The sequence below is a fragment of the Chanos chanos genome, chromosome 9 (genome assembly GCF_902362185.1).
Source record: "Chanos chanos chromosome 9, fChaCha1.1, whole genome shotgun sequence".
Classification (NCBI taxonomy): domain Eukaryota; kingdom Metazoa; phylum Chordata; class Actinopteri; order Gonorynchiformes; family Chanidae; genus Chanos; species Chanos chanos.
Genome location: NC_044503.1, coordinates 1,181,293 through 1,195,816, shown reverse-complemented (window position 1 = coordinate 1,195,816; position 14,524 = coordinate 1,181,293). Strand labels below are relative to the sequence as shown.

Here is a 14,524-nt window from a genome sequence, read left to right as displayed (position 1 = left end):
ATAACCATGAGAAATCACAGTCCTACTTTAAAAACACACACACACACACACACACACACACACACACACACACACACACACACATACACACACACACTCACACGTGTTCTGGACCATGGCTCACAGTATAAGACATTTACAGTATAACAGACATTTACAGTATAACAGACGGAGTGTAAATATGAGTGAATGGACATAGAATAGGAAGGTCATTCAGAGGTGGCAGACCTTCGGCTGCTGATGAAGAGCCCTGTGAGGAAGAGGAGGCCTGGGTCTGAGCGTAGATAGACAGCAGCTCATCATCCTCCAGAGCAAAGTAAACAGGGACGATGGTCTCCGTGGTAACAAACTCTGGCTCCAGCTCCATAAACTGCTGAAGAATTGAAAGTCAACACGTATGTTAATATGTTAAAACGACCCTTATTGGATCATTTCTGAACCAGAGGTCAAACGCACGGTCACACAGTCGCTGTGGTTTGTGGCTACCCTGGCCGCGCTCCGTAGGAGCGGAACGCACTGTTGCTATGTGACATGGTGGTTTAACTGAGTCTGCTGTGGGGGTGGGGGGGTGTCCCTGACCAGGAAAATCTGGCTGAACAAGTTCACAGCCAGCACAGATGGAGAGTGATACCCGCACGTCACATCACACAATTTACAGACCTGCTTTCTCTTCCTGAGAGGTGTGTCGTCAACGCTTTTCTGATAAATATCTGATTCACCTGATTATTCCTACTAGGGATGCACCGATCCGATACTGATATCACATATCGGTCCGATACTGACTCAAACAGCTGGATCAGGTATCGGCGACAACGGGGCCGATTTATTCAGCTCAGTTCTATTCTCGTTTTTCGTGCCGTTTTCCAAATGTTCTACGTGCACACCAAAAACGCCGAAATGCCGAAACGCCATAGTGTTTGTCGTTACGCCATTACCAAGTTGTCCCAGCAACTACTTGTCGCCCAGGTTGCGTCCAAAATAACCGCTTCACACAGGGTTCGAACCGCTGCTGCGGTCGTTTAGCACAGCAAATACAAAGCAACAAACAGAAATGTCTTAAGCACAACAAATACAGCAAAGCCCGTCTTCTCAGCTGGAGCAGTGCATGTGCACTGTACAGTATGAGGATCTGTAACTGAAGACAGATTAGCAAAGTGCATTTTCAAATTAATCCGGGTTAATGTGGACAGGGCAGAGCACCTCCAGAGGCTTCATGCCAAAGAACGTGACGACTTCAACCACAAAAAGGGGACGATTCGAAGAAGCAGGGAGCTCTGTTGGGTGCATTGTAAAGGTGTGAGGAACTTCCCAGTGTGAAAGCGACAAAAATAAGAGAATAGGTTCTCGAATTCAGCTGCTGGTGCAAAATTACTTATTATTGTAATAATAAATAACAGTTCAGTACCTTCATATATGTGTGTTTGTTTTGTTACATTTTGTTTTACAAAATTAGGAAAGCAATGTTTAAGTCAAGCCTGATGTTGCATTACACATAAAAGAATGATCCCAGGCTGTTCCACACAGTGGGGCACACAGCTTATTAATTAAACACTGATATCGGATCGCTACTCTGTATCGGCCGATACTCAAAGCCCAGGTATCGGTATTGATATCGGGACTGAAAAAGTTAGATCGGTGCATCCCTAATTCCTACTGCTGAAAAAGTATTTCACATTCAAAAATTATTTTAAATTAAAAAAAAATATAGGTCTTGGCCAACACAGTTCTGGCCTTTTCTGAAAGCATGCCAAACTGTTAACTGTCAACTCTGACCTACTGCTAACCCTGAACACGACCCCACCTCTGTCTCTCATTTGCCTGAGGTATCGTCAAAGACAGATTTGACAGTGTGATGTTTTCACTGGAGTCCAAGCGTGAGTTATGTTTTCACTGGAGTCCAGGCCTGAGTGATGTTTTCACTGGAGTCCAGGCCTGAGTGATGTTTTCACTGGAGTCCAGGCCTGAGTGCACAGGTGCATCTCTGAGGTGTTAACTGTGTGACAGAGAGCGTCTACTGTATGGGTCAGAGATGGAGGCGTGGTGTTCTTACCTGCACTATGTCCTGAGGCATAGTGGAGACATTTTTGGGCAGGATAATAACCACCGCCCCCGCGGACTGTCTCAGCGCCTTCTGATATTTCTCATAAGAGAAATCGACCAATCGCATCAACACACAGCGACGTCCCAGCACCTCTGCTTCCACTGTGCGGGCTTCAGTGTTCAGAATGGCATTTCTGGAGCCTGAACCACACAGAAATCAGAACATTTATCATGGTTACAATAACTGTGATACAAAAGTGGTTTGAAGTCTAACAAGACACAAGCGGTGTCATAGAGATAATACAAGCCTGATTACTAATTAATTACTAATTAAGTATAGTTACCTATGCTAACAATATTTTGGTTAGTACACTGTATAATTTCACCTGCAGCTTTACATCTGTGAGGCACACGTATTTCCATACTACAAAATATAATGCATAGATGTGATTTATTTAGCTTTCCCATGAGAGACAAGTGCGGGCAGTTTGGCATAGTTTCTTATTTTCGTGGGTACAGAAATGCTACTAATACAGTGAGGTACTTTGAGGATTCAACAGGCTTGGGAACGGCTGGGAGTTGTCACGGCTAGCGATATATTTCTCAAATTACTGACCTTGGAGTATTCAATGAAAGCCGATGCTATGACACTACACGCTACAGACGATTCATGTGAGTCTTCTGTCATTGGTAGCATGCTAAGTGGCTAAGACCAATAGGAAATGTCAAAGCAGCCTGCTAAAGAGTTAGCCTGCTAAACGCTAACCGTTTGATCACTTTTCATTCATTGACTTGCACCTTCCTAAAGGTCTAACACTGCAAGTTGATAGGTCCGAACCCCGGCGCAGCACCATGGTGAGCTCGTCGGCTAAACACGACTCTAGACAAGTACCTTATTTAATATATGAAAACGATTTAGCAAAGAAACACAGGACAGAGAAGACACGGTTCGCTGCGAGCAGAATATGTTAGCTGGGTCAACGCAGTTAGCCTTTTAGCTAAATGACACGGTTGACAAGTCAACATGCATGGCAGAAGGTATTGAGAACTTGCAGTTATGACCTCCTACACCTGTGGCAAGCTAATTTTAACACGAAAATGGAGCACACTGTTAAAGAGAACAAGGGAAATTAGAGAATAATGATGGACATAGTCGTACCATAAGGCTGTCCCTGCAGATCGTACTGCTGCATGCGGTATACTGTAAACTCATGAGCCGCTTCTGCTGGAAGCGGAGACACCAGAATCAACACGGCCGGTAAAAACACAATGAAAGTCAGCGGGAAAGACGACTTAAACATGTTGTCAAACACCTCGCTTGCTTCTTCAAACATGTTGAAATTAATGATGTAGATTAATATTGACGGGGGAAAAACACGGAAGGATAAGACCAACGTCGATGTGCTATCAGGACTCCACACTTCTCTGTAGCCAGCTAACGGCTGGCTGTTAAGGGGCCTCGGTGAATTTTCTGCTGGCAACTTTGTTAGACGACTAACCCGTGTGACCACATGAGCAACTGAACTGGGGTACACAACGATATTGCTGTCTTAATGTGGGTGACACTTATTATATGAGTACGAAAAACCCGATGATGTCCTACGGTGGCAACGATTAATAGTGTGTTTTTTTTAATGCAAGGGTCCTTCAGGCGAAAATATACACCACCATGTTTAAACAAAGATTGTTTTCAACGAGATTAGTCACCCTTTCATTGTTTGGACGCTCTATTGCATTGTTGGGCATGGTGCTGTGCACTGAACTTTTATACAGTGTGTTTAGTTAATAGGCAGGGACATTTACATCCCGATGGGAGATGGAGAGAGAGAGAGAAACACGTCAAACCAAAGCAATACGAAAAATGTGACTATTTAAACTAAATATTCTTTAACACGGACCTAGCAGAAGTCTAAGGATTCAATCATAGGTTGACCATGTAACGAATAATGAATCGGCGCGCAAACAGTAATAGATAATCAGGCAAATTAATGACATCTGAAGAGAAGTAGAGACGAGGCGTAAAGGGTGAAATTCAAGAAATCACTATACATACCATTTTTCTTTACACCTCGAGCCTTATTGTGACGTGTCATTATTTAGCCACCAGGGGGCAGTCCTTCATTAGGCGAGACATTTGTTAAACCGAATATCGCGCAGCCGCTTAATGACTTCGTGCGTTCATGAGATCTTGCGTAAATGTATCCGCTACCGTTGTGATAACATTTATTGTGTCATGATGGAAGTAAAGCGTGCATTTTTTATAGTGCTAATAAATGCACTGGAAAACAGAGCAATTTAGATGCTACTGCATTTCTTTGGCTTTGTACCTGTACTCTGCACAATGACAATAAAGTTCAATCTAATCTAATTTCAGGACGTAATGTTACCATAGTGCTCTTAGCACAGCAGTACCAGCAGCGCTGTAACTCTGTCCATCTCTGACTGTGATATATGCAGCCGAAGAGGCAGTCTAATGATATCAAGTAATTTCTATCTCCGTCTTAGACACACTGCTCCATTAGACAGAAGATGAATGACCTTCGGACATCGTACCTACTTAAAGGGGGGGGGGGGGGGGGGGGCGCTGTTACTTCCGCTAAATATAAGGCAGGTTTTCCCTTACAATGTGCGACCAAGAGACGGAGTAAAGAATCAACAGGGTGAATTAAGAAGTTGATTCCAAAGGGACACTGGGAGTGTTAGAAATGTACTGAGAATCAAACGGAAAGGCCCGTCCAGACATCTCAGATATTATGTTCAATGCATCACCACCACTGCTGATTAAACCAATTAAGATTTGATGATTCATCTAACCAGATGTTCTGGATATCCAACAGAACTGCTTTGCAAACTTACTTGTGGTTTGAAAGGGTTCTTTCGGGATGTTCTTTTCATGTGGCGTTGTCTGAAACAGAGGACGGACTTTCTAAGGCTATTGCACCATTTTTAAAAATAGCCCTTTCAATGGATCATTGTGTTCCTTCACGTTTGAGAAACACACACACACACACACAGATCATCCTGGTATGTTTGAGATTACCCGGCAGGATGCTGAAATGCTCCAGTGCTGTTGCTGAAACACACACAGTTCTCAGGGCAAGTCTGCTCTGTGAAATCCAGATTGTTTCCTCTTCAGCTTTCGCCTTTACCCAATGGTCCAAATGAGTCACTGCTGCAGTTTATAGCCAGTGATGAAGCAAGGTCTTCATCTTTAATTGGTATCAGCCCATACAAATAGACAAGAAAATACAGAGTTCTCTCTCTCTCTCTCTCTCTCTCTCTCTCTCTGTGTGTGTGTGTGTGTAGATGAACATTTTGTTTTTGCTCTCAGGGGACAGTGTGGTAAACATGTCTGCGTAGCCTCTCTCAGGATTAGTACAGATTTTCCAGCGGCCAGCCCTGACTGAGCACTTTTCTGAAAATAAAAGCTCCGTTGCACTGCCTCACTTCTCAGAGACCAGCGCACGCCCAGTCTGAGGAGATCTCACTGATCACACGTCCTCATGGTGTTAAAGAAACAGAGAGTGTTTCACTCAAACACCACATGCAATCCTCTAAGATTACATTTATACTAAAAAAAACCCTGCTATATTTATTGTATATATTACTATACAAACCACATGTTTTCTTTCATAAGAGTATATGCGTACATTTGAAGGGCTGTGTGTTTATGCATGTGTGGGACATGTCTATAGTATGTATGTATATGAAACCATATGTATTCAAAGGCACGTAGAGTGTATTTAATATGACTCGTGTCTAAACAGATCAGTTTGTTTATCTTGCCTCTGTGCTGATGGCTTTTGAAAAGGTCGCTGTGCTTTCAGGCAGTACTGTAACACAGACTCAGAGCTAATGGAAGGAAGGGGCGGGGTTGGTGGTGGTGGGGGGGGGGCAAGGGAGGGGGGGGCTATGGAGCCAGCTTCTCCATTAAACTGCATTAAAGTAGTGAGAGAACTGAGTCACTTGCCTGCGTATCTTCCCTGCGCCTCCTCCCAGAGCTGCTCCATCACGCTTTCTGTTTCTCCCTGAGACCTTGCTGACTCACAGAGACACGCTGGAATCACTGACTCACAGAGACATGCGGGAATCACTGACTCACACAGACACGCGAGAATCACTGACTCTCACAGAGATACACGAGAATCACTGACTCACAGAGACACGCTGGAATCACTGACTCACAGAGACACGTGGGAATCACTGACTCACAGAGACACACGGGAATCACTGACTCACAGAGACACACGGGAATCACTGACTCACAGAGACATGCGGGAATCACTGACTCACAGATACACACGGGAATCACTGACTCTCACAGAGACACGCGGGAATCACTGACTCACAGAGACACACGAGAATCACTGACTCACAGAGACACGCTAGAATCACTGACTCACAGAGACACGCGGGAATCACTGACTCACAGAGACACGCGGGGAATCACTGACTCACAGAGACACACGGGAATCACTGACTCTCACAGAGACACGCGGGAATCACTGACTCACAGAGACAGGTGGGAATCACTGACTCACAGAGACACACGGGAATCACTGACTCTCACAGAGACATGCGGGAATCACTGACTCACAGAGACACACGGGAATCACTGACTCTCACAGAGACACATGAGAATCACTGACTCACAGATACATGCAGGAATCACTGACTCACAGAGACACGCAGGAATCACTGACTCACAGAGACACGCTGGAATCACTGACTCACAGAGACACGCGGGAATCACTGACTCACAGAGACACACGGGAATCACTGACTCTCACAGAGACACATGAGAATCACTGACTCACAGATACATGCAGGAATCACTGACTCACAGAGACACGCAGGAATCACTGACTCACAGAGACACGCTGGAATCACTGACTCACAGAGACACGCAGGAATCACTGACTCACAGAGACACGCAGGAATCACTGACTCACAGATACATGCAGGAATCACTGACTCACAGAGACACGCGGGAATCACTGACTCACAGAGACACGCAGGAATCACTGACTCACAGATACACACGAGAATCACTGACTCACAGAGACACGCTAGAATCACTGACTCACAGAGACACGCGGGAATCACTGACTCTCACAGAGATACGCAAGAATCACTGACTCACAGAGACACGCGGGAATCACTGACTCACAGAGACACGCTGGAATCACTGACTCACAGAGACACGTGGGAATCACTGACTCACAGAGACACGCAGGAATCACTGACTCACAGAGACACGCGGGAATCACTGACTCACAGATACATGCAGGAATCACTGACTCACAGATACACGCGGGAATCACTGACTCACAGATACATGCAGGAATCACTGACTCACAGAGACACGCAGGAATCACAGACTCACAGAGACACGCGGGAATCACTGACTCACAGATACATGCGGGAATCACTGACTCACAGATACATGCAGGAATCACTGACTCACAGAGACACGCAGGAATCACAGACTCACAGAGACACGCGGGAATCACTGACTCACAGATACATGCGGGACAAAGTCGCCCCTCACCCGCTGAACGGCTGTAAGTCATTCCGTCATTACCTGTGTGGACAGGTGTAAGTCATTGACTTCCTACCTGTAAATAGACTGAGCTGCCTGAGTTAAAAATATGACCTTTAATGTCACACGAACAAGACCAGAATCATCTGTGCTTTTCTACAAAATATGTTTTCCATTAACAAGATAAATATGTTTTCACTTAATGAGATAAATATGTTTTCCATTAATGAGATTAATATTTTTTCCATTAATAAGATAAACATTTTCCCATTAATGAGATAAACATTTTCCCATTAATGAGATAAATATTTTCCCATTGATAAGATAGATATGTTTTCCATCTGATCAATGATAGAGCTTAGTTGTGTTTGTGGTGGGTTTACAGCATGTGAATGTCATTTGGACAGACAAGAGGAGGGCACATTTTGCTTTGTGTCCCCAAGTCTTTCATCATCATGTCTCTCATTCAGTGACGTACCGCAGGATCTCCCTCTACTATTTTTTACTCTGCGTGATGTTTTCATCACCATGACCAATGGACCACAAAGGGGCCTGTGTGTGTATGTGTGCGTGTGTGTGTAGAGCCATGCTGTGTGTGTCCTTGTGTGCCTGTGTGTGTGTGTGTGTGTGTGTGTGTGTGTGTGTGCACGTGTGCGTGTTTGTGTGAGTGTGTGTGCGTGTGCGTGTGCGTGCATGTGTTTGTGTGTGTGTGTGCGTGTGTGTTAGGGCAGTGACAGGAATACTAAGATGACCTTCAGTCTGGCTCTCTCTCTCTCGCTCTCTCGCTCTCTCTCTCTCTCTCCCTGTCTCTCTCTCTCTCTTTCTCTCTCTCTGACAGGCTGATAAACAGAAAAACATATTGCAGCAGGTCCCAAATATGTGACGTGGGATGAGCAGTTTAATGGTAAGCTCTGTGAACAGATTCAACTCCCACCCTGCCTGGTCTGAGTGTCTGCCGTCCGGAGAATGGGCCCATTTACGGTCCTGCCAGAGTAGGACGCGCTCTTTTGACCGTCGCCTTTGCACCCTGATCAGTCATGAGGGGTACTCCCGGCATTTCGGAAAAACATTGAGCTTTGACTCACATTCCCACAATACAGCCACAAAACTTCCCGATTTCTTTCCTCTTCTAAAGGATGAAAGCCGTTAACAGACGGCCATGTTTGGTATCGTGTGTGTTCAGAAACAGAATAAAGTGATTTGGAAGTGATACTGTGTGATAATATGTTATAATATGTGCCACTACACACAGACTGAGCATTAAAGAATGAGAACACGTCCCAAAGGAGAATATCACATTTTAAGGTTTCTCTCACTGAAGCCAGAGTTAGCTCAATGAAACCTACATGGTGAGAATGAAGTGAACTCAGACATGTGACGCGGTGGAGCATTTTGGGCTTCATACCTCGTTCTAGTTCTTCAGATTGTTTACTTGTTTATTTATTTATTTCATTTTTTTGTTGCTTGCGTATTTCCATGGTGGATTCACTGGCTGCTTTGAAGACAGATGCAGAGTTGCAGAGAGGACAGAGTGGATCAGGATCTGGAGAGATCCCACACACAGTGGAACAAAGTGTTTAGGACACACTCATATTCCTCTGGATCTGTGAGGTCTATTACTGCGGCTCTCGCACGACCTGACAAAGTCTATCCACAGAGCCCTCTCTCTCCCCTCCTCGAAATGACACCATTCCCTTCAACAGGGACTGCTTGACTCAATCTAAATGGACGAAGAGAAATCAACACTTATCACGGAAGGTCATCAGCACCATCGCTCCTGATTGCCGTATGATGATCGGTTTTCCAGAGGGGTTCCAGGTTTGTCTGAGAGTTTAAACAGATCAAATTCACGGCTGTTAAGATGTCTGGAGGTTTTTTTTTTTTTCACTCCCAGGATCCTCTGAAAGCCATCCAGACTCCAATCTGCCAGCAGTAGACAGGAAATGAAGACACTCTTGTAACCATTTGTGCTGAAATACAACATAATAACTGGAGGGACGCCAGTCTTTTTCACTAATGTACCTTTGGCAGTTGCGGGGAAAACGTGATGCATGTTATTGTAAACTCTGTACTGCTGTTTTTACTGGACTGATTAGATTTGATAGTCTAAACTTTGGAAACGTATAAGACATCGCATTGTCACGGCGTGCTTCTCCAGCTCTTGCAGTAATCTTTGGTAAGTATACTGTAACCAGTCCAATGGAGCGTATGCACTCTGATCTGCAGCACTGTATCATAAAAACCATCACATGATGATAACATCATTTTTAGACAGTTATTTCTCTCTCCCTCTCTCCCTCTCTCTCTCTCTCCGCTGGCCTCCATCTCATCTCTGACCGTGATGAATGAGTTGAGGGTAATGGTAGAGTGGTCTGTCTGTCTGCGTTCGATGTTAAGACTCAAGCAGAAACCGTTCTCAGACTGTTCTCTCAGATAGTGAGAAATACAGAGAAAAGCAGCGAAACAGGGAGAAGCACTGAGAAAATCAGACAAACACTGAGAAACACTGAGAAAGAGTGAACACAACACAGACATACAATGAGACATGATGAGAGACCAAGTCAGAGAAAAGAGGCGGATTCGGGTGGCCTGAGAAAAACAGAGAAAAACAGAGAAAAACAGAACTATTTCTGTCCCTCTCTGATACAGTTCACTCTGTCTCAGGAGAGTTGGCTGGCGTGGCAGGGCTGGTTTTGAGTCCAGAGGAATTGGGATGCAGGGGGAATCTCCCGTCAGGATTACCACGCCACCTGTCTGTGAGACAGGGCTCTGCTGACTTTGATGTCCTGAAGAAGAGTGGTCACCAGATGTGTAGGCCCAGCTGTGCTCCCAGGTTACCCCATCAAGACCAGACAGAGCCTCCAGGTTTCATCCTAATCTCCATTATAGAACACACACACACACACACACACACACATACATATATGCACATGCGCACATGCACACACACACACACGCACACACGCACACGAACACACACACACACGCACACATGCACACACACACACGCGCGCACACACACACGCACACACACTCTCTCTCTCTCTCTTCCCCTCTTTGTGACTCTGACTCTCTCAGGTTTACGATGCTAATATTTCACTAAGGGGGCTGAAGAACAGAGAAGCAGGTTAATTCAAGTCTTCTGATGATTCAGGATTCCTGACACTCTAACATTTCGTGCAGTACAATGCAGTACAAACAAGTTTCAGCTTCAGTGACAACAGACAACAGCAACAATTTCCTTCCTTCCTTTGCAAAAATATTCGACTTGCGTGTTGAAAGACAATCAACTTCTGAAGTAAACAACTCTAATGATGCTGAAATTATGCCCTCTGTTATGTTCTGTCAGTGATCATGCACTGGACCTCAGAGATAAAACTGAGGAAAAGAATGACTGAAGAATAGAAATCACTTGAAAATCACTTTGGCAGTGGAACAAGGTCTTGAGGCAACTTCACCACTCTCTCTGCCATAGCTGGCTTGGATGTAGATCCTCACTGGCTTAGGAAACATCTGTAAGTGTTTTCAGGCGAGAAAATCATTTAACAGACTTCTCAGCGCTTGTGCATATCTGACGCACCCAACAGGAAAAAATATGTAGCGCACACACCTAAATCCTAAAATGGCTCCCCTTCCAGGTGAAGTCAACTTTTACACAACACTTTGTGGAAATGTACAGTGCTAAAAACATTGTCTAAGTTTTTTGTTTTTTTTTAATCTGGTGAGAAGCAGCTAGGGAAGTGAAGGGACACTGATGGAAACTGTGGTTCTATTTTCTTTCATCGAAGCCACACACATGCTACATGCTAACTGGCTAATTTGTGGGTGTTCGGTGCTTTGCTCAGGCTTGTTAAACATCGCAGCCGGTGATCTGAGCCTTAAGACAATCTGTTCTCCTCCTTTTACTGATAACACGGGGGTCAAAAACATCTTGGCAGATGTTATTCAATGTTTTTTTCTTTTTCCTCTCTGTGCGGAGACTGTCAGACGCGTTGTCTGAAAAGTGTAATTCTTCCTTTGGGGCGTGTTGTGGGTGGCACGGATGGGCATCATCCACATTCCAGACCTCTGCCTCTGGGCACACGGCACGGAGCCCTGGAGCGTGTGGGCGTTTTGCTTCAGAAGATCAACAACCATGGCATCCAAGTGACCAGAAGGCCAGACCACCCCTCCCTGCCATTCTGGTGCACAGTTCCGGAAAGTTCTTCAGACCACAACCAACCAACAGTTACACAGAAGTTGAGAGAGAGATACTTTTGAAGAGAGAGAGAGAGAGAGACAGAGAGAGAGAGAGAGAGAGAGAGAATGTGTGCGTTAAGAGTTAATAACAGTCAGGTGTCCTGAGCAGTGGAGAAGATTCAGGAGAGATGAGGGTAACATGAGATCCTGCATTCCTCTCTCAATCTGCCATTAGTGTCTGCCCCGCTTTCAGACATCACTGAACAATCTGGTCTGCCGTGAACTCGTCTCATTAAAGTGGAAAGTTGTGGCTGAAAACAAGTGCAACTGAGGGGTATGGAGCTAAGCCTTGAACATGCCGACGTTGTTTTCCCTCAGGATCAGCTCCTTTCACAAATCAGTCCAATAGCACAATATTCTGAGGTATAACCATGTACAGCTGATCTGTTTTAACAGTGATCTCAAGACTGTTGGTGTGTTTTATTGTAGTTAATCCCACTGATAAAATGTAGGTGAAAGTGACAGTCACAGATAAGGTTTATGAAAGGTTGACTGTGACGGAGTATCTCTGTATTTTTCAAAAGGGAGACGATGTCCCTTTAAGGGGATAAGACAGCCAGGGATCCAAAAAGAGGGAGTGAAGAGGTGTGTGTGATATAATCATATAATCATATGAGAGAGAGAGAGAGAGAGAGAGAGAGAGAGAGCACCAGGCTCTAGGAGACAGTTCTCTCCAGCTAAAGGCTAATGTAATTGCCATAGAGAGGGAGTGTCTGGAGCTCTCTGGAGGAAAAACAGGAGAGAGCAACGGTAATGAGAGTGAGACACAGATTCACAAATGGACAATGCATCTCCTGGGACAGCCAGCCTAAAGTCTCTCTCTCGCTCTCTCTCTCTCTCCCCCTTACTCACGCTGTTTCTCTAAGTCTGTCTATTTCTCACTCAAGCTTGAAGGGATTGACACCAGCCGCGGTATCTCGCGGAGTCTCAGGACTGATTCATCAGGTGGAGAGCGACCGTTTAGCCTCGAGAGTACTCGTTTCGTCCGCGCGTGGCGGGAACAAATCGCATGAGCTGTCGTTTTTCAGGTTCTCTGCTCTGCGCACACAGTCACGACACGGTGGGGCAGGAGTCGCTCTGTTTGGAATCAGGATTTGTCACGCCGTCTCCGTCGTCCAGCGCGAAGGTGTTGGGATTTGAAACGGCGGCGTTTTCCTATCGAGTTTCCTCACACCGCGGGAATGCCACCTCGCCCGTAGGTATCCTCATCTGAACTCTGCCGCGTGGTGACAACAAAGGGCTTAGCACGGTAAGAAACCGCTCTCTCTCTCTCCCTCTCTCTCTCTCTCCCTTCTTTCCTAACTTTTCCTTGTACAGTCCCATGCTAACTCTTCTAGAGCCCATCCTTGTTGAGAAACAAGGTGAAAAGTGTTTTTATTTTACTTTATTTTATTTTATTTTATTTCATGTCGCAGTCAGCGTTATTTACTGAAAATTGAACATATGTTTTTTTAAGGATGAGTAATTGGAATCCTGAAGGTCAGATGGACACATCTCTGTACACTCTCGCTGACAACCACAGAGGCTGTGACATGTACTGAGGGATGATACACATCAACAAAAGTGATTTTTATTTTCTTTGTGTTTTGCTCAGACCGAATTCATGAGACAAGAGACAGACTTTTCAGTTTGTTTTGTCTTGAAGCCTCGACCTCCTTCCCCTGAGGAGTAGAGATGAAGTGAGTGGTGTTTAACCAAAGCCAAACTCACCCGGAGCAACACACATAATAACTGTCTTTGATAGGCCAAGCTGAGACATTTTTCCTTTTACGAGCGTGCTTCTCCGGAACATTCTGCCTTGTGAGATGCAACACAAGCGTACACATGCGCAAACATTTAATAGACGAGACATCCAGAGCTTTCCACACCCTGCACTGGGTTCCCTCCCAGTCCATCCACTTTAATTCCTGCTACCAGATCACATTAAACTGACAGGCTCGCCCCTCAAATGACTCAGACGTGTATATCACTACAGTTATACACACCAACAATTATCAGAAATATAGAAATCTCTTCAGTTTGTTTAAAAACATACATACATAACAAACACTCACACACACACACATATATATATGTGTGTGTGTGTATAAAAACAACATTTGTTTTTCAGATATGAGAAGTTACCAATTAATTTGAGAATTTCTGAAAACAAAGGTGAGATTTAATGAGGACTATGTGAAATAAGCAGTGGTTTTGCAGTGTGTGTGTGTGTGTGTGTGATTGGAACCATGTGTGAGTGGAAAACTACGCGTGATGTGGAAGAGAGTGAATGCCAGGAGAGGGAAAGGGTCACACTCCTGTCACCAGGTCACACCACGACCATGTCCACATCTTCTCTTTTCTCACAATCACACAATTTCAGCGAGTTTTGTTTTTTCGTTTTTTTTTTTACATTGAAACTCGACTAAAGAAAGCTGGTTCTGTACACTCCTGTATGCTGTTAGAACTGGGCTGCAGTGTTCTTAGGTGTGGTTACAGGAAGTGCCTAGTATGGTATCAATTTTGAATGCCTTTCATGTCTGTGTTTAGAAAGGGTTTATCTGAGGGAAAGTGTGTGTTGTCTCAAATGAAGGAGATTTGCCAGTTAAGGTCATTTATGTTAATGGTCATATTGACTGCGTGGCTACATAGTGGTTGCATACATTGATTCTGAGTGTGTATTACTGGTATGACTTGTTTGTGTAACATGATTTATTAGACAAC

At 44.8% G+C, this 14,524-nt stretch overlaps 1 protein-coding gene across 4 annotated transcripts in view; it reads right to left on the bottom strand.

Annotated features, from left to right (window-relative positions):
* Nucleotides 1-3,448, bottom strand: part of ncln (nicalin) — a 14,796-nt gene extending 11,348 nt beyond the window's left edge. For all 4 annotated transcript variants that reach the window (XM_030784957.1, XM_030784958.1, XM_030784959.1 and 1 more), the window contains exons 1-3: nucleotides 3,200-3,448; nucleotides 2,051-2,241; nucleotides 229-373 (exon numbers count right to left, since the gene is read on the bottom strand). In XM_030784957.1, coding sequence (XP_030640817.1) covers nucleotides 229-373; nucleotides 2,051-2,241; nucleotides 3,200-3,374 — 511 coding nt within the window. In that variant the 5' untranslated portion in view covers nucleotides 3,375-3,448. The remainder of the gene's footprint in view (nucleotides 1-228; nucleotides 374-2,050; nucleotides 2,242-3,199) is intronic.
* Between the last annotated feature and the right edge of the window lie 11,076 nt (nucleotides 3,449-14,524).